Genomic DNA, 21,643 nt, shown 5'->3' with positions numbered 1-21,643 from the left:
TACATATTCTCAACCATGACATTCTTGAGATGGGTCCTTCCCAGCTTCCCAGCCAACTGGCCACAGGGCACCTCATTCTTTCATTGTCAACCATGTATCACAGTGCCACCAGATCATTGAAAAACCACACACTTTAAAATAGGTAGTAGGCCTACATCTAGTGTACCAATGGGGTAGTTTATATCATTAAAGTAGAGAGATGGTCTCATCTGAGAAGAAAGTAATTTGATGTATGTATTTTTGCTATTATTAGATCCCCAGGGACACAGAAAATATTTCTCCCCATTGTTCTAGAATGGCCTTTGCACTCACTGTACATAGACTTCTTGTTTTCTTTTGTTCTACTGTATTATTGACTATGTTTTTTTTATTCCATCTGTAACTCTGTGTTTTTGTATGTGTCAAATTGCTATGCTTTATCTTGGCCAGGTCGCAGTTGCAAATGAGAATTTGTTCTCAACTAGCCTACCTGGTTAAATAAAACACATTTTTAAAAAAATTCTCTAGTGTGAGAGACAGCCTTATTGTCTTCTAAGACGTCAGTATTTTGGGTGTGATCTAAGCATGCGTATAGTGGGTGAGAGAGCTGCTGGGCAGCAAAACTGCTACTGATAGGGTTCAAGTCTTTATTTGACATGGACAATGAATTGTCTCGGCTATATATGAACAGACTGTGACAGAGTGTGACAACGTAGAAAACAGAAGTGAACTGCTTTATGAAACTCCTAAATAGGAAAATTACAGTGATCATCATCATCATCATCATCATCATACAGACCACAAGCTGTTTCAAGCTGACTCATGCTGACTCAGGCAAGCTAAAGGAGAACTAAGTCTTCTAAATAAAAAGCTACAAATAAAAATGTATTAACTTACTGTTACTAATCTCTGTATTTTAATGATAAAGGGAACTGTGGGAACATAGCTTCTACAGAAACTGGTTTAAAGTAATTAAAGTGAATTGACAAATATATATTTTCTAACTGTTACCAATGTGTGTGTGTGTGTGTGTGTGTGTGTGTGTGTGTGTGTGTGTGTGTGTGTGTGTGTGTGTGTGTGTGTGTGTGTGTGTGTGTGTGTGTGTGTGTGTGTGTGTGTGTGTGTGTGTGTGTGTGTGTGTGTGTGTGTGTGTGTGTGTGTGTGTGTGTGTGTGTGTGTGTGTGTGTGTGTGTGTGTGTGTGTTTGCATGCGTGTGTATGTTGGCAGGATGGGAGGTTACAGGAAAAAAGCCAAAGTTATGCAAAATGAATGTTGTTCAACACCATTGGTACCTGGTATTTTCCCCTGCATTCTTTTAATTAACCTGGAGTGTGTTTATACAAGTCACTGTGTGCATCCCAAATGTCACTCTATTCCCTCTGTGGAGTACTACATTTGACACTTTATAGGGAACAGGGTGCCATTTGGGAAACACACACTGTAGCAAGTTGTGTGTACACTAGCTATTACAATCAGGAAGTGGCTGTGATACTAATAAGGTGTGGCCTGTGGACGGTAGATAACATGACATGAGCATGCAGCCATGTAACCTATAAAGCCCCCAGTCACTCTCTTCTGTTTCAGCAGCTGTCTGCAAGGCGACAATGGCACATAAACATATATTGTGGATCTTTACCCTAACTGCTTCACTCAATCTCTCAGGTAAGTCATTGGATACACCCATCTCCACACAATACAATGCCAGGTTAAGTAAACCCCAGTCAGCCATCTTCTCAGTGCACTTTATTCAGACTACTACAGTGACTGTATATATATTTGCATGGGAGAAAGTAAAACAAGGATTTCTAAAGTGAGGAATAAATATAATATGAGTTGTTTAATACTGAAGCAAAAATATTTAGATGAAGGGGGGCAAAGAATATCTCTACTGTATATGTCTTTCTGAGGGAGTGAAATAATGTTTTGATTAAATTGGAAGTCTATGTGAGCTTTCAGATTTCCCCATGGATTTGTTAAGTAACGAAATAGCAGCCAAAGTACAATGTGTGTAGAAAACATTAGGATGACATAGACTGACCAGGTGAATCCAGCTGAAAGCTATGATCCCTTATTGATGTCACTTGTTAAATCCACTTTAATCAGTGTATATTTCAGTCGAAACTACTTTTCATCCATTTGTTTCTTTCATGGCTTCTGGAAATACAGACAGTCATGATGAAGACCTGTGGCACCGACAAAGCACTAGACAGTGCTATCAGTTCTACATAGTATAATAGTATAATAGTTACAGTAGTAATTACGGTCAATGAATATGGACAGATAACAGACAAAGAGTAGTTTTTGTGAAATTGTGTGGCTGAAACTGGACTTTGTACCACAACAATGCCACATTTCTCAGTTCTCTCACTCTCTTTCTCTCTCTTTCTCCTTACCTGATCAGGTGAGGTGAGTATCTGTAAGCCCCTGTAAATACGCTTAGTGATGAAACCTTAACTTAGACTCATTTTCACAACAACTATTGAAACATCATTGTAGTAGTGTTAGTAAGTATTGACATTTGTTATGCAGATTTTGTTGAAAAACATTTCTTAAATGGAAGCAACCCGAATCAAACGAGGAGGGACCTTCCTGAATTTGTCCAATAGAAACTATCATATTGCTCTGTTTGCTTCCGTTTGGTAAACAGTTTCCACAATGAATGAATCCGAGGAATGGTTAGAATGAAAACACAGAGATAATTGCATTCTCTGGTAAATTCCCCATGATTGTCTTGGGCATGGCCAGTATTTCAAAACCTTAACTCTTCCAATAAGTAGAGACATGGAATGAGACTGCCTCATTTGCTCAGTATTGTTTGTTTTAATGTGAACAGTTCGTTGTAAAACATACAATTAAAAAGCCAGCAAATCATGCAAATTCACTTGAAAATACCCATATGTTTACCAAAATAATAACCTCATCCCACAGCTATTGCGCAAAGGTGGAAGTGACAGGAAAACGAAATGACCAATATAATTACATAATTCCCAATGTTCCTCTGTGGCCCAATCACAAAGCAGTGGATATGTACTGCAATTCAATTGCCATGGTCAAGTACAAATCAAAACAGGCCTGACAGAGAACAAGAAAGGGCCTCAAAATAACCAAGCATCTGGATCCATTTGTGTCATACACGAACAAAACATAACACAGAGTATAATTATTGCTGGAATGCTCATAGGAGTAGGAGCCTACAGTATGTCCTGTTTCTGTAGAGTGAGGCAGACTGATGTACAAGTCCAGCCCCTGGACAGGACGCAAGTCTATCGCAGTCTATTATCGTATGCAAGGGTCAAACAGCCTGTGTTCATTGTGTATTTGCGGTATTCATACTGTAGTTTGAATAAACAATGTGTAAACAATAATGAAATGCATTAAAGTTCCGCACAAAGGCCTCGCTTATTAAAAGATAGGGCCAAGTCAGCAGAAGCTTTCATTACAAGATAGTTGCCGTAGCTCAACCAAAGGTCCAACTATGTTGTTAGTGTACGCACCACACATTAATTTGTCATGGTTTGGTAGACACACAAAATGGAAGAACCCATACCCATAATTACAGGGTTGGCTGCACAAGGGACTGAGGGGATGAAGTGGCTGGAAGTTGATGAACAACCAGACGATCAAAATGCAATGTTCAGGAGATCAGGAATTTCAATAGAGTAACTTATATAAGGAAAGCCGGGATTGTGCTGCTGCAGTTCAAGGGCAAAACACTGCTATACTGCCACCTGACTGTTCCTTACCATTGGACCAGTCAATGCCTGGAGACAAGCAGGTTAACATCGTCCTCTCCAGGTTATTATGTTTAGAATAGGTAGGATCCGTGTGGGGATAGACAAAGTGGGTCCATTCTTGAATTTTCTCTCATCTCTCTACCACTCCATCTCTCTCTCTATCGCCCCACAGTGAGTCATGGTCCTCTTGAAGGAGTGAGCGACTATGAGGTGGTCCGACCCATCAGGCTACATTCTCTGCAGAAAAGAGAAACACAAGTATGTCTTCTCCTGTTCTTCCTTCCTGCACAGGAGCTGTTTTGATGTGAAATACACACCAATACCAAAATATTATTTGTTAACCTGTTCCACCCCAGTCCTAGACAACAGCCAATGAAATTGCAGGGCGCCAAAAACAAATCAAAACAAATCTCATAAATCAAATTTCTCAAACATAAAAGTATTAGGCACCATTTAAAGATACAATTCTCATTAATCCAGCCACAGTGTCTGATTTTTAAAGTTCTTTACAGTGAAAGCTCCTCAAACGATTATGTTAGGTCACCACCAAGCCACAGAAAAACCCAGCCATTTTTCCAGCCAAAGAGAGGAGTCACAAAAAGCACAAATAGAGATCAAATTAATCATTAACCTTTGATGATCTTCATCAGATGACACTCATAGGACTTCATGTTACACAATACAGTATGTTTTGTTCGATAAAGTGCATATTTATATCCCAAAAATCTCATTTTACATTGGTGTGTTATGTTCAGTAGTTCAATACTCATTATAAATGTTGATGAAAATTCAAGTGTTATGCAGGGAACTTTAGATACACTTCTCCTTAATGCAACCGCTGTGTCAGATTTCAAAAATACGGAAAAAGCATAATCTGAGTACGGCGCTCAGAGCCCAAACCAGCCAAAAGGAATATCCGCCATGTTGCGCAGTCAATATTAGTCAGAAATGGCATTATAAATATTCACTTACCTTTGATGATCTTCATCAGAATGCACTCCCAGGAATCGCAGTTCCACAATAAATGTTTGTTTTGTTTGATAATGTCCATCATTTATGTCCAAATAGCTTCTTTTCTTAGGGCGTTTGGTAAACAAATCCAAACTTGCATTCAGGTCTAGTCGGACGAAAAGTTCAAAACGTTATATTACAGGTCGAAGAAACTTGTCAAACTAAGTATAGAATCAATCTTTAGGATGTTTTTATCATAAGTGTTCAATAATGTTCCAACCGGAGAATTCCATTTTCTGTAGAAAAGCAATGGAATGAGAGATACCTCATGTGAACGCACGTGACTGAGAACGAGGGTGCTGCCAGACCCCTTAGTCAAACAGCTCTCATTCGCTCCCACTTCATAGTAGAAGCCTGAAACAACGTTCTAAAGACGGTTGACATCTAGTGGAAGCAAAAAAATAACCCATATCCCACTGTGAATTCGATAGAGGCTGAGTTCAAAAACTACAAACCTCTGATTTCCCACTTCTTGTTTGGATTTTTTCTCAGGTGTTTGCCTGCCATATGAGTTCTGTTATACTCACAGACATAATTCTAACAGTTTTAGAAACTTCAGAGTGCTTTCTATCCAATACTAATAATAATATTAATATATTAGCATCTGGGACTGAGTAGGAGGCAGTTTACTCTGGGCATGCTATTCATCCAAAAGTGAAAATGCTGCCCCCTATCCCAAAGAAGTTAACAACTGTGTTTATTGCTTGTAATAAAGTGGTGGAAGACCAACCATGTTAATGTAGTGAGGAGATATTATACTACATCTAGTGTATCAACTAATCCTAATTCTCTGTAACACTTTGTTTGGATAGTCCATCTGTAGATGCTCTACAAAGTATCTACAGTCTATCAGTAACATTTCAACTAACTATCTATTAACCCTCACCTTAAACTTAACCCTTACCCTAACTGTGACGCCTTGATCTTAGAGAGCCTTTTTATTTATCAATTTGGTTAGGTCAGTGTGTGATTTGGGTGGGCATTCTATGTTTTCTATTTCTTTGTTTTTTTGCCGGGTATGGTTCCCAATCAGAGGCAGCTGTCTATCGTTGTCTCTGATAGGGTATCATACTCAGGTAGCCTTTTCCCCACCTGTGTTTGTGGGTAATTATTTATTTTCTCTGTGTGTGTTTGTGCGCGCCACGATTGCGTCACGGTCGGTTTCTGGTTATCTGTTGTTTTTTTTGTGTGAAAGTTTTGCTTTATTAAAAGATGTGGAATTACATGCACGCTGCGCCTTGGCTCATCTATGACAGGGAGTTTGAAGACCGTGAACGTGACACTAACCCTATCTCTAAACGTAGCAAGCAGTTGCTTATCAACAGAGTTTGTTGATAGTATAGTAAACTATCCATATAAAGTGTGACCTAATTCTCTCCATCAGTCATCCAGACTGGAAACTCTGAAGTATGCAATGAGAGTGGGTGGGAAAGACATTGAGATGCATCTGGAGAAGAATGGGTATGTACTCTAGCAAAAGCCTCCTTCAATCTTTTTCTCAAATATTAACCTCTCACACAACATCAGTAGAATGATCACATCCTTCTTCATTCCCCTTAACAAGAACGGTCAGTATGTAGATAACTGTCTTACCAGTGTAATTTTCAGTTCTCCTTTATAATCGCACACTGCATCATTGTCAAGCGTCATTAATGGAATGACACAATTTTGTTTTACCACAGCATGAATTCCTTTGAACATGTAGGTGCCTGATGAAATAATGTAATAACTTTATTTTGGTTCCCTCAGCGAATTACTCACCAACGACTACAGTGAGACTTACTACACTGAGGATGGTACACCAGTCACCTCTACACCTCAGGATGTGGTAAGTGATTATAACAAACTCTTGATAGGTAGCAGGAGGCTGTGTAGAAGTGTCTTGATTAGAAGGCCCTTAAACCTTTTAATGAATTATCTTCTCCAGGACCACTGCTACTACCACGGCACCATTGTGAATGACAGTGTGTCAACGGTTAGCATGAGCACCTGCGATGGACTCAGGTAGGCAGCCCCACATCTCTACAGCATACACTACAGGTCAAAGGTTTTAGAACACCTACTCATTCAATGGTTTTTCTTTATTTTTACTATTTATAATGTTGTAGAATTATAGTGAAGACATCAAAACTATGAAATAACTATGAAATAACACATGGAATCATGTAATAACCAAAAAAGTGTTAAACAAATCAAAATATATTTGCGATTCTTCAAATATCCACCCTTTGCCTTGACAGCTTTGCACACTCTTGGCATTCTCTCAAACAGCTTCATGAGGCTTCATCAACAGATGTGCGTTCTTAAAAGAGAATTTGTGGAATTGATTTACTATTTAATGCGTTTGAGCCAATCAGTTTTGTGACAAGGGAGGGGGGATTACAGAAGACAGCCCTATTTGGTAAAAGACCAAATCCATAATAATGCAAGAACAGCTCAAAAAAAGCAAAGAAACGACATCATTACTTTAAGACATGAAGGTCAGTCAATACGGAGAATTTCAAGAATTTTAAAAGTTTCTTCAAGTGCAGTTGCAAAAACCATCAAGCGCTATGATGAAACTGGCTCTGGCTCTCATGAGAACCACCAGAGAAATGGAAGACCCAGAGTTACCTCTGCTACAGAGGATAGGTTCATTAGTTACCAGCCTCAGAAATTGTAGGCCAAATACATTTTTCAGAGTTCAAGTAACAGACACTTCTCATCAACTGTTCAGAGTAGACTGTGTGAATCAGGCCTTCATGGCCAAATTGCTGCAAAGCAACCACTACTAAAGGACACCAATAAGAGGAAGAGACTTGCTTGGGCCAAGAAACACGAACAATGGACATTAGACCGGTGGAAATTTGTCCTTTGGTCTGGAGTCCAACTGGGAGATTTTTGGTTCAAACCGCTGTGTCTTTGTGAGATGTAGTGTGGGTGAAAGGATTCCCGCATGTGTATTTCCCACCGTAAAGAATGGCGGTGTTCTGGTGTGGGAGTGTCACCAGCAAAGCACCATCTGTGAAGTATTCAGAATTCAAGGCACACTTAACCAGCATGGCTACCACAGCATTCTGCAGCGATACGCCATCCCATCTGGTATGGGCTTAGTGAGACATTTGCTTTTCCAAATGACACCTCCAGGCTGTGTAAGGGCTATTTTACCAAGAAAGAGTGGAGTGCTGCATCAGATGACCTGGTCTCCACAATCCCCCGACCTCAACCAAATTGAGATGGTTTGGGATGAGTCGGACCACAGAGTGAAGGAAAAGCAGCCAACACGTGCTCAGCATATGTGGGAACTCCTTCAAGACTGTTGAAAAAGCATTCCAGATTAAGCTGGTTTAGAGAATGCCAAGAGTGTGCAAAGCTGTCATCTTGGCAAAGGGAGGCAACTTTGAACAATCTCAAATGTAAAATATATTTTGATTTGTTTGACACTTTTTTTTGGTTACTACATGATTCCATATGTTTTATTTAATAGTTTTGATGTTCTTCTATAATGTAGAAAATAGTAAAAATAAAGAAACCCTTGAATAAGTAGGTGTTCTAAAACTTTGACCAGTAGTGTAAGTCCACAGTGAAACATTATTTTATACCCCAATCAATTGTCATGTCTTTTTTATTTTAGGGGATATTTCAGAACAGCCGCCCAAAGGTACCTGATTGAGCCTCTGTCAGGGTGGGATGATGGCGATCACGCAGTGCTGAAATACGAGGACCAGAGCTCCAAGCCTGTGACGTGTGGAGTCACCAACACTAGCTGGAATGCAGACTACCCTCCCATAACTAGCAAGAGCCGCTCTCGTGGCTCAGTAAGACATAAATATATTAGAAATTTCCCAATTTAAATATAGTCTGTGGTATCTCACATCAAAACAGAAATAGCAGAACAGTAAATGATGTGTTCTAATGAAGGCCATTGATAGCTGAAATGTCAACCTTTTTAACTTTGAAACATTGAGTTTAATGGTAAGCGTGGGTTGCGCCTTTTTCTTTTCAATAATGATCACATTTTTGGGATTGCACCTCAACTCAAGTTGGATGAGCACACTCCACTTCCTTCCTAAAAATAAATTAACCATATATATTACAACAATGGTTTCCTGTTTATTAGGGTCCATCTCTACTTCAACAGCAAAAGTATGTTGAGCTCGTCCTTGTTGCAGACAACCGTGAGGTAAGAACCTGCAGACAAATATGTCAGAAACACAAGTCCCACCTTTACCAGAATCAACACAATACACTTGAACATTTCATTAACATTATTTAATTGGCCATTACTTGACCTGATTATATTTAGATCAAACCAACCTATATCTATAATAAACACATGTAATGTGTTAGTCCCATGTTTCATGAGCTGAAGTAAAATATCCCAGAAATGTTCCAATATTCACAAGAACCTTATTTCTCTAAAATGTGGTGCACAAATTTGTTTACATCCCTGTTCATGAGCATTTCTACTTTGCCAAGATAATCCATCCACCTGACAGGTGTGGCATGTCAAGAAGCTGATTAAACAGCATGATCATTACACAGGTGCACCTTGTGCTGGGGGACAATATAAAGCCACTCTAAAATGTGCAGTTTTGTTACACAACACAATGCCAGAGATGTCTCAAGTTGGGAGAGCATGCAATTGGAATGCTGACTGCAGGAATAGCCACCAGACCTGTTGCCAGAGAATTGAATGTTCCTTTCTCTACCTTAAGCCACCTCCAACGTCGTTTTAGAAACTGTGGCAGTATGTCCTACCGGCCTCACAACCGCAGACCATGTGTAACCATGCCAGCCCAGGACCTTCACATTTGGCTTCTTCACCTGCAGAATGGTCTGGGATGAGCCACCCAGACGGCTGATGAAACTGGGGATTTGCACAACCGAAGAAGTTCTGCACAAACTGTCAGAAACCATCTCAGGGAAGCTCATCTGCGTGCTCGTCGTTCTCACCAGGGCCTTGACCTGACTGCCGTTGTAACCAACTTCAGCGGGCAAATACTCACATTTGATGGCCACTGGCACACTGGAGAATTATGCTCTTCACAGATGAATCCAGGTTTCAACTGTACCATGCAGATGGCAGACAGTGTGTATGGCATCGTGTGAGTGGTATGCTGATGTCAATGTTGTGAACAGAGTGCCCCATGGTGGGGTTATAGTATGGGCAGGTATAAGCTACGGACAATGAACACAATTGCATTTTATCAATGGCAATTTGAATGCACAGACATACCATGAGGAGATCCTGAGGCCCATTGTCATTCCATTCATTCAATGCCATCACCTCATGTTTCAGCATGATAATACCTGGCCCCATGTTGCAAGGATATGTACACGATTCTTCCATGGCCTGCACATTCACCAGACATTTCACCCATTGATCATGTTTGGGATGTGTTCCAGTTTCCGCCAATATCCAGCAACTTCGCACAGCCATTGAAGAGGAGTGGGACAACATTCCACGTGTCACAGTCAACTCTGTGAAGGAGATGTGTCGCGCTGCATAAGCCAAATGGTGGTCACACCAGATACTGACTGGTTTTCTGATCCTAGCCCCTACCTATTTTTAAGGTATCTGTGACCAGCAGATGCATATCTGTATTCCCAGTCATATTAAATCCATAGATTGGGGCCTAATGGATCCATTTCAATTTACTGATTTCCTTAAATTAACTTAGTAAAATCTTAAAGTTGCAAATTGCATTTATATTTTTGTTTAGTACACAGTATCTAATGAGTCGGTAGTGAGTAATGTATTGTGAAACAGGATCTCCACTGTTCTCTTGTGAGTGTACTAAAATATGATGCTATTTCAGTACAAGAACATGAAAAGTAACCTCGGAGAGCTGCGTAAGAGGATATTTGAAGTGGTCAACTTTGTCAACATGGTGAGTCAGTCACTGCAAGGTTTGCAGTATTAGCAAACTGCCAGTAAATCCTCTATGATCCCCAACAGGACCGACAGTAGGTGCTTTTAGCAACAGGTCTATTTACATACTCTAGAGTTGGAGTCTCACCTCACCATACAATTAATCTGCCTGCAGGTATACAAGCCCCTCAACACCTTCATTGCCTTGGTTGGTCTGGAGGTGTGGACAGACAATGATAAGATATCAGTGACCGCCCCTGCTGGTGCCACCCTGGATGCCTTTACCAAGTGGAGGAACAGCGACCTGGTCAACAACAAGCGTCATGACAACGCACACCTCATCAGGTAGGTCACGACGTACACAAGTTATTAGGAAGGCCACAACGCACACTTGATCAGGTAGGCCTGGACACACCTTCAAGTGGGCTACAATGCAAACTTCATCAGATACAACGCACACTTAATCCGCTAACTAAAAGAAATTGAATTGTTCATCTAAAGTGCCTCACCTCTATCTCTGACTCTCTGATTAAACACATCTGTGAGGGTCTCAAGGTTTGATTTTGAGTACAAGATAAACAGGATTTTAAACTGAGTGAATTGAGCCCTGAATGCTGATTGGCTGACAGCTGTGATATATCAGACCGTATACCATGGGTATGACACAACCTGTATTTTTACTGCTCTAATTACATTGGGAACAGTTTATAATAGCTATAACACACCTCGGGTTTGTAGTATAAGGCTGATATACCACGGCTAAGGGCTGTATCCAGGCACTCCGTTGCGTCGTGCTTAAGAACGGCCCTTAGCCGTGGTATATTGGCCATATACCACACCCCTCGTGCCTTATTGCTTAAATATAACACATCAAAGAGGCAGATAACACGAGCGCATACTGGAAGTCCTCCAGTTGACTACATTAAAATGGTGGAAGGCTTTTGGACACTAGAGGCCTCTATCATTCTCTATTGGTGTGCTTGTCAGACAGCTAAATAGGGTCAGGTGACAGTCAGCTGATGGGTCACCTGATAAGGAGGCCATCTTGGTTTGGAATGTTGTTATTATTGATAGACCCACATTTAAGAATTCATAACATGAGTATGTGACATGTATGGGTACTTGAGAGATATATATATGTGGGGTTCATGTTTCTTGTTCCCTGTGTTTCAGTGGCATTGACTTTGAGGGTTCGACGGTGGGTCTGGCCTTCATTGGGACTCTATGTTCAGATCATTCAGTTGGGATTGTGCAGGTAAAGTACATTTCATTAGATCTAGGCTGTGGTTCAAACTCATAAGACACACCCTCGTCCACTTACCCTCGCCTTATGCCCTTAGGGGAATCCCCGTCGCAATCTTGGACGGTCCAAATGATTAGCCAAGCAAGGGATGTTTGCAACGTAAGCCCCTCAGCCCTTGTTTTTAGTCAAGTTTACAAGTGTACAATTATACTCACTCCGGGGCCTGAAACTCCCCATAATTCAATTTGCGACGATTGTACATCCACCAAGAAAAGTCCACAAACTTAAACTTCATTGGAGAAATCAACGTACAAGTAAAAACGAATGCAAATAAGTTAGAAATTGTGCTACTGATACACATGATGGCACAAATGTGTCTTTTAGAAATAAAACATTTTCCTTTTGAAGTTCCAGCTAGGCAGGCTAACATTAGTTAGCTAATTAATTTGCTAGCTATCATACAGTGTGTGTACATTAATAATTATATATTTAATATAAGGACACTCATACTTGACTGTACTGCATATAAAGCACCCACAAGCTACCGGTGGCTGAAAACACAAGTGATGAATTTCCAGGCCAAGGGTGGTCCATTTAAAAATAATTCCTTTCTCCCTTGGCCTGCAAGTGTATACTCGTCAGACGTCCTCAGAAGTGTCGATTTGAGGGCTGAGGGTATAGGGTGTGTCTTAAGTGTTTGGACCGTATCCCTACATTTGCCTACACGATGAGCTGCCATTATTTGAATGTGGTAATAGTACCGTATTTGCTTGAGGTATTTCAACTAAATGTTGCTTCATGTGGTATTGCAATAAGCGGACAACAGAGATTTTACCAAGTTTCCAAGAAGTGACGTTTCCAAAGAGATTGTGTGTTGAATTGCATGATTACTCATTTTAGAAATACGTATGTGAAATACAAAAAACTAATCGTGTGAATGGAGGAAGTAGTAACTTCAAATGGTAAATTAGCCAATGAACCAACATGTAGATCTAAAAAAAGGACGATCAATTGTAGTGCACTTTAATAGTGAAACAGTAACTCATACTCTATAGCAATGTAATCACTAACCAATGCATCCATGTCAGTTTCACTGATATATAACATCTATTTTACAAGAGAAATATGGTCCAACACATTCAGGTTTACTGAATGTTAACAATGTGTTTTACTACAGGATCACAATCCCAAGGCCATTGCTGTAGGGGCCACATTGGCCCACGAGATGGGCCACAACCTGGGCATGAACCACGATGACTCCAGTGCCTGTACTTGTTCTGGGAATAGTTGTATAATGGCCGGGGCCCTCAGGTAAGGACTGTTTTGAGATATGATCTTGTGGCTAGATTGGAATGGTGTCAGTGATAAACCATCTGAATGATTATGTTGTACAAGGAAGAGGAAACTTCCATTAAAGAACACTTACAGGCCTTGTTCTCTGCCCATAACACACAGCAGCCATATTGCAAAAACATTTACATGGAACATATATCATGAGACTGTGTAGCAATAGCACAGTGGTGTTTTATTAAATGAAAACACAGCCTATTTGGGTAACTAAAGTGTTTATTTCAGCTGGGATATCCCAAAGTCATTCAGTAGCTGCAGTAGTGTAAGCTATGACCAGTTTCTGAATAATCGTAACCCTGAGTGTCTGCTGGACAAGCCAGACTACCGGAATGTGGAATCAACCCCAGTGTGTGGCAATGGCTTCCTGGAGACAGGAGAGCAGTGTGATTGTGGCTCCCTGGAGGTGAATGAACCTTTCATTTACATTCCTTACACAACCTTTTTTGTATATTTTCTCCCATTATCCTAGATCAGCAATGCACCATTCAAATCATGCAAAAGTAATCTGGTTCTCATGAAGTTAATACAAGGATGTCAAGTGATTACAATATATAATTATTCAAAGCTATCTTTTACTAAAATGTTAACTTTCACATTCGATCAGATGCGGTCAAAGATTAGAGTACATTTATTTTTCCACCAGATAAAGACAAACACTTCTGGGAATAAGATTTACGCTTTGTCTGCACTTGCCTGCTTTCCTTGGCTAGGGGTAAACATAAGAAATGTATATGACATGCCCAGACCTTTCCCGATAACTGAGGTATCTCCTCCACCGCCCACCTCAGAAAACCTGTGTTTGGGACATTTATTTTCAAATGAGTGTACTGACATGGCAGTAATGTAATGATGTGATTCAAATCGATAAAATTCAACATGCTTCACATGTTTGTGCATTGTACATGTCCATGCACAGTATGATAGCCATACCTATGATAAGCAGGCATAAGAAACTTTGATTATATTTATCCACAGTTTACGTTCAAGTTGGAGTTAAGTAGAGTGGTTTAGTCAAGTCAATCTGTCGAGACCTGTTAGTCAGGTTTATAAGACACTATCTTATGTCCCTGTCTTGCTGAACCACTCTTCTCTTGCCAAGTCTTGTTTGCTTCAGAGACCTGTAATTCCAGTTTCTCTTGATAGCCCACTACAGTACAATGTTTGTTTTACTTAGTTAGTGTATTACACCACACTAAGACATACACTAAGGGGTAAATACAGTGCCTTGCGAAAGTATTCGGCCCCCTTGAGCTTTGCGACCTTTTGCCACATTCCAGGCTTCAAACATAAAGATATAAAACTGTATTTTTTTTGTGAAGAATCAACAAGTGGGACACAATCATGAAGTGGAATGACATTTATTGGATATTTCAAACATTTTTAACAAATCAAAAACGGAAAAATTGAGCGTGCAACATTATTCAGCCCCCTTAAGTTAATACTTTGTAGCGCCACCTTTGCTGCGATTACAGCTGTAAGTCGCTTGGGGTATGTAGTATCTATCAGTTTTGCACATCGAGAGACTGAAATTTTTCCCCCATTCCTCCTTGCAAAACAGCTCGAGCTCAGTGAGGTTGGATGGAGAGCATTTGTGAAGAGCAGTTCAGTTCTTTCCACAGATTCTCGATTGGATTCAGGTCTGGACTTTGACTTGGCCATTCTAACACCTGAATATGTTTATTTTTGAACCATTCCATTGTAGATTTTGCTTTATGTTTTGGATCATGGTCTTGTTGGAAGACAAATCTCTGTCCCAGTCTCAGGTCTTTTGCAGACTCCATCAGGTTTTCTTCCAGAATGGTCCTGTATTTGGCTCCATCCATCTTCCCATCAATTTTAACCATCTTCCCTGTCCCTGCTGAAGAAAAGCAGGCCCAAACCATGATGCTGCCACCAACATGTTTGACAGTGGGGATGGTGTGTTCAGGGTGATGCGGTGTGTTGCTTTTACGCCAAACATAACATTTTGCATTGTTGCCAAAAAGTTCAATTTTGGTTTCATCTGACCAGAGCACCTTCTTCCACATGTTTGGTGTGTCTCCCAGGTGGCTTGTGGCAAATATTAAACAACACCTTTTATGGATATCTTTAAGAAATGGCTTTCTTCTTGCCACTCTTCCATAAAGGCCAGATTTGTGCAATATACGACTGATTGTTGTCCTATGGACAGAGTCTCCCACCTCAGCTATAGATCTCTGCAGTTCATCCAGAGTGATCATGGGCCTCTTGGCTGCATCTCTGATCAGTCTTCTCCTTGTATGAGCTGAAGGTTTGAGGGACGGCCAGGTCTTGGTAGATTTGCAGTGGTCTAATACTCCTTCCATTTCAATATTATCGCTTGCACAGTGCTCCTTGGGATGTTTAAAGCTTGGGAAATCTTTTTGTATCCAAATCCGGCTTTATACTTCTTCACAACAGTATCTCGGACCTGCCTGGTGTGTTCCTTGTTCTTAATGATGCTCTCTGCACTTTTAACGGACCTCTGAGACTATCACAGTGCAGATGCATTTATACGGAGACTTGATTACACACAGGTGGATTGTGTTTATCATCATTAGTCATTTAGGTCAACATTGGATCATTCAGAGATCCTCACTGAACTTTTGGAGAGAGTTTGCTGCACTGAAAGTAAAGGGGCTGAATAATTTTGCATGCCCAATTTTTCAGTTTTTGATTTGTTAAAAAAAATTGAAATATCCAATAAATGTCGTTCCACTTCATGATTGTGTCCCACTTGTTGTTGATTCTTCACAAAAAAATACAGTTTTATATCTTTATGTTTGAAGCCTGAAATGTGGCAAAAGGTTGCAAAGTTCAAGGGGGCCGAATACTTTCGCAAGGCACTGTATATAGTGTAAAACCACAATATGTAGTGGAAGTATACACATACAGAGGCTTGACTATTTTGAGATGCAGTATTTACATACTGGTCTCTTTAAATCATTATCAAAATGGCTTAATGACATGTATTGTTTGCTGTTATAGGAGTGTACAAACCCATGCTGTAATGCCACCAGCTGCACACTGACTAAGGGCTCAGAGTGTGCTGCAGGAGCGTGCTGTGACAACTGTAAGGTAATAGTGTAAAATATTTAAGTAAAAATACTTAAAAGTAAGCCCAAAAAACAACTTAAGGACATCTGTACTTTAATTAAAACATTTTTTTTTCCAACTTTTACTTCACTATATTCCTAAAGAAAATTATGTACTTTTTACTCAATACATTTTCCCTGACACCTAAAAGTACTCGTTGCACTTTGTATGCTTACCTGGACAGAAATGGTATAAATCCACTTATCAAGAGAACATCCCTGGTCATCCATACTTCCTCTGATCTGATGGACTCACTAAACACATGCTTCATTTGTAAATTATGTTTAAGTTTCATCACGTGCCACTGGCTAACTGAACTGCGTAATATAAGGAATTTTAAATTATTTCTACTTGTTGTTTGATACTTAAGTATATTTTAGCAATTACATATACTTTTGATACTTAAGTATAGTTAAAACTAAATACGTTTAGTCTTTTGCTCAATTTTACTAGGTCATTTTCTGTTAAGGTATCTTTACTTTTACACAAATAGGACAATTGAGTACTTTTTCCACCACTGGGTGAGAGCAGACCACAGTTCAACCATGCCTCTGCTCTGGGAAGATCTCAATTGCATACTCTTCTCTCCTCATCTTCTTAAACCCATTGGATGAATAAGCCAGAAGTCCCTCCCCTCTGACCTTCTCCTCCAATGGGTTTTGAGAAAGAGACGAGGAGTTTGCAATTGAAATCTTCCCTCTGTCCACTCTACTTCCTTCTGTGTTCCTTTGATACAAAAGCCCTCTTGTGGACATGCAGCAGACACGCATAACTATGTCAGAATGTTTGACTCAAATGTAAATTAAAGACATTTGACTTTCACTCTCACTACGTATTGTTAAGAACTTGTCTGGCAAAAGCAGCTTTCTGTGTCCCAAGTGTGTCTGCGTTTCAGACAGGCTAGTTTTGGACTTCTATTTCAGCAAACAGTAGATTCAGAGTGCAGTTGCAGCATGACACGTCTTTCACCAAGCTTAGACTATCTTGCCATACTCATGGCAGTCGGCTGCGGGAAGACGATCACGCTAGTGATACGAAACATGGCAACAACAACTCTCTCCACAGATATTGTCCTCGTCCAGAGAGTGCAGAATGAAGCATGATGACTGTGACTTGCCAGAATACTGCACAGGGAAATCAGCCGACTGTCCCGAGGATGTCTTCACTGTCAACGGGATTCCCTGTGATGGAGGACGTGGGTACTGCAACAACGGCCAGTGTCCACAGCACCACACCCAGTGTATGAAAATGTATGGACCATGTAAGTGAAAGCATTTCCTTCCGTCTCAACAACACTGATGCACCTTGCATCTGTTTAGGTGATGTAGGTAGCTCTTCTGGTTCTTATTCTCACATCGCAACCTTACTGTTGCCTGTCATTTTCCATCTGTAGTGTATTAGTGTGAACAGAGGACACGCATGGTAGCTTCACTACTACTCTAACGCATTGTGTAACATTGGGCGTTATCCCCTCCTTAGCTGCTGAAACCGCCAGAACGTACTGCTATGAGCAGAACACCAGAGGACTGTACTACGCCTACTGTAAACGGCCTTCAAAGGACCAGTACATCCCCTGCCAGAGACAGTGAGTCCCGACAAGCAATACCATGCTATTTTAATAGACCGTTTTTCCAACTCAAATGATAGTGTTCGTTACTGAAGCAGTGTATCACTGATGTGATTTCCCCGTTCTCTTCTGTAGAGATGTGCAGTGTGGGAAACTCTTCTGCAAGAACGGTAATGACAACCCCAACTATGGTCGCATGGTGAAATTCTCAGACTGCAAAGCCTCATTCTACGATGATCACACCAGTGATTTTGGACAAGTGGACACTGGGACCAAGTGTAATGATGGAAAGGTGTAGTGATTTTTTTTTTGTTGGCTTTTCCCAACGAGGCTTCTGTACCTCTAGCTGTGTTTTGGGGAAATTAAACGAGACGTCAGATGTAATGTGGTGAGTGTTATTTTCTCTTAACCCTTGTTCCCATTTCCCCATCTTCTATTCCAAGGTGTGCAGCCAGAATGAATGTGTGGATTTTGAGACGGCCTACGGACCTAGAGTCACCAACTGCTCAGCACTATGTAAAGGACATGCTGTGAGTACAGTGCTTCAAGCGGCCCCTGTCTCTGGTATTTGTGAGCTTGAGGATTACTTCCTTGGCTCTTATAAGGAACATAGGCCATTGACAAATGTCCTCCGTTTCACTCGGTTTGGGGCAGATCTTTCCAATTCACACCACAAACAATAAAATAGAATTGTAGAAAATCCATTATAATAATGTGTGTTTCTGTGTTGTGCCACTACAGGTGTGTAATCACAAAATGGAGTGCCAGTGTGAGCCAGGATGGTTACTTCCCGGCTGTGATACAAAGGATGAACGCTTCACAGGTCTCTCCAGAGGTAGGCCCTTTAGACCTTGCTAAGGACATCCAGAAAATATATATATATTTAAAAAAAACATGGTTTCAGTGGTTAAAAGTGATAATACTTTCCACGTCAATACAATGTTACTAGAGTGTTAGTGCTACTACACAGGTGTTTGAACATCTTCATGTAAAGTGTTGCCAAAAGATTTGTCTGTGCTTTCATGTATTCAGCTCATAGACCTTGCCATAACGGTCTCCCTCTCTGTGTGATTGTAGAAGGACTGATTGCCATTATAGTGACAGTCACTCTGCTGCTCCTGGCTGCTATTGCTGGGGTAGTGGCTGTGTTCCTTAAGAAGAGACAACAGTCCCCCACTCTCCCTAGGTGAGTACACTAGTTGGACCGTATATAAAGACTTCACTGCAACAAGATGACCCTTCTGATTAATTTAAATAGACTCTCTTACAAGGGAGACCTGGCAATTGAGGTCTTCTGAACTTAATGGGACTTCCAGAATAAATACAGGTTAAATTAATACAAAATGTCACTGTCTGCTCATCCACCAGCTACCATACCCAGCAGAAAACCTATAAAGTGTACAACGACCACAATAACAAACTGCCAATCCCCAGCCAAAACAACACTATGCCACAACAGGTAACAGTACCTTTTTGATTTATCTCAATGTAGGGTTTGATTGACATCATTATTGTGTTCATGAACTGGACTTGTGCCTATTAGCTAATGCATCTCTTTACAATTTCCAGCCCAAGCGACCAAAGGGTGGTCCGCCCCCACCCCCTCCTGCTGCTAACCAATCACGGGCCCCAGCCCATGACTTCAGGGCCGTACGACAGGTGATTGTTGAGAATATCAGTATCTAGTTATTATGATGGATACATCCTAAACAAATGCAATGGGCTTAAAAAAATAAATCCATTAGTTTTCAATACATAGTCCCTTTGGAAACTATTCAGACCACTTGACTTTTTCAACATTTTGTTATGTTAAACTTATTCTAAAATGGATTGAATACAAACATTTACTCAGCAATCTATACACAATACCCCATAATGACAAATGTATTAAAAAGAAACAGAAATAGCTAATATATAGACAACAATAGTTAAAGAGATGGTTAATTAAATGTTCGGACAAAATTTCTGGCTTAAGTTAAACAATGTAATTTATCTTCCAGGCTTTGAGGCCCCCACCCCCACGGGTCTGATGTCGCCACCGAGGAAACAGGAGGATCACACAGACCTTACCAAGATCTCAAATGTAGGGCTGCCAGAGCTGAGTGCACTTAGTGCATTGAGACCTCAAGTCTTTAGGATAGTTTTACAGATAGTTGAAGTTCACATACACCTTACCCAAATACATTTAAACTCATTTTTTTTTTTTTACAATTCCTGACATTTAATCATAGTAAAAATGTCCTGTCTTAGGTCAATTAGGATCACCACTTTATTTTAAGAATGTGAAAAGTCAGAATAATAGTGATTTATTTCAGATTTAATTTTTTTCATCACATTCCCAGTGGGTCAGAAGTTTACATAGTATTTGGTAGCATTGCCTTTAAATTGTTTTAACTTGGGTCAAATGTTTCGGGTAGCCTTCCACAATAAGTTGGGTGAATTTCAGCCCATTCCTCCTGACCGAGCTGGTGTAACTGAGTCAGGTTTGTAGGCCTCCTTGCTCGCACAAGCTTTTTCAGTTCTGCCCACATTTTCTATAGGATTGAGGTCAGGCCTTTGTGATGCCACTCCAATACCTTTTACTTTGTTGTCCTTAAACCATTTTGCCACAACTTTGGAAGTATCCTTGGGGTCATTGTCCATTTGGAAGATCCATTTGCGACCAAGATTTAACTTCCTGACTGATTTCTTGAATGTTGATTCAATATATCCACAATTTTCCTACCTCATGATGCCATCTAATTTAAGTGTACCAGTCCCTCATGCAGCAAAGCACCCCCACGACATGATGCAACCCCATGCTTCAGTTGGGATGGTGTTCTTTGACTTGCAAGCCTCTCCCTTTTACCTCCAAATATAACAATGGTCATTATGGCCAAACAGTTCAATTTTTGTTTAATCAGAACGGAGGAAATTTCTCCAAAAAGTTAGATATTTTTGTCCATGTGCAGTTGCAAACCGTAGTCTTTTTAAAATTTTTATGGCGGTTTTGGAGCAGTGGCTTCTTCCTTGCTGAGCAGCCTGTCAAGTTGCCGATATTGGACTTGTTTTCCTCTGGATATAGATACTTTTGTACCCGTTTCCTCCAGCATCTTCACAAGGTCCTTTTCTGTTCTGGGATTGATTTGCACTCTTCACACCAAAGTATGTTCATCTCTAGGAGACAGAACACGTCCCCTTCCTCAGTGCTATGACTGCTGCGTGGTCCCATGGTGTTTATACTTGAGTACTCGTTTGTACATATGAACGTGGTACCATCAGACGTTTGGTTCATCCTTGGGAGCAATTTCCAGACTTGTGAACTACTATTTTTTTTCTTCTTCTGAGGTCTTTGATTTCTTTTGATGTCCCATGATATCAAGCAAAGAGGCACTGAGTTTGAAGGTAGGCCTTGAAATACATCCACAGGTACACCTCCAATTGAAGCTTCTAAAGCCATGACATAATTTCCCAGAATTTTTACAAGCTGTTTAAAGGCACTTCGTGTATGTAAACTTTTGACCCACTGGAATTGTGATACAGTGAAATAATGTCTGTAAACAATTGTTGGAAAAATTACTTGTCATGCACAAAGTAGATGTCCTAACCAACTTCACAAAACTACAGTTTGTTTACAAGAAATTTATGGAATGGTTGAAAGTTAATGACTCCAAAATAAGTGTATGTTAACTTCTGACTTGAACTGTAGCTACAAATGAGCCAAAGACTGAGGAGTCCTCTCGACGAGGAACAGATGTCTTCTTGCACTTTAGTATTTATTAGCCATATCATTTTAGACCTGTGATTTGTCATTGCCATTTGAGGGAGTGAGT

General features: G+C 40.4%; 1 protein-coding gene across 1 annotated transcript; it reads left to right on the top strand.

Annotated features, from left to right (window-relative positions):
- The first annotated feature begins 1,492 nt into the window (after positions 1-1,492).
- LOC124036505 (zinc metalloproteinase-disintegrin-like brevilysin H2a) lies at positions 1,493-20,111 on the top strand. The gene is made up of 22 exons (XM_046351174.1): positions 1,493-1,641; positions 3,886-3,971; positions 6,109-6,185; positions 6,474-6,552; positions 6,652-6,728; positions 8,338-8,521; positions 8,824-8,886; positions 10,526-10,597; positions 10,754-10,923; positions 11,752-11,833; positions 12,999-13,132; positions 13,397-13,574; positions 16,157-16,246; positions 17,330-17,525; positions 17,744-17,849; positions 17,967-18,123; positions 18,275-18,361; positions 18,573-18,666; positions 18,909-19,017; positions 19,200-19,290; positions 19,401-19,490; positions 19,832-20,111. The coding sequence occupies exons 1-22, from the start codon at positions 1,584-1,586 to the stop codon at positions 19,859-19,861; spliced, it is 2,310 nt and encodes a 769-aa protein (XP_046207130.1). The 5' UTR covers positions 1,493-1,583; the 3' UTR covers positions 19,862-20,111.
- The last annotated feature ends 1,532 nt before the right edge of the window (positions 20,112-21,643 follow it).

The sequence above is a fragment of the Oncorhynchus gorbuscha genome, linkage group LG05 (genome assembly GCF_021184085.1).
Source record: "Oncorhynchus gorbuscha isolate QuinsamMale2020 ecotype Even-year linkage group LG05, OgorEven_v1.0, whole genome shotgun sequence".
NCBI lineage: Eukaryota > Metazoa > Chordata > Actinopteri > Salmoniformes > Salmonidae > Oncorhynchus > Oncorhynchus gorbuscha.
Note: the sequence above shows the minus strand (reverse complement) of the source record. Positions and strands in the feature narration are given on the sequence as shown.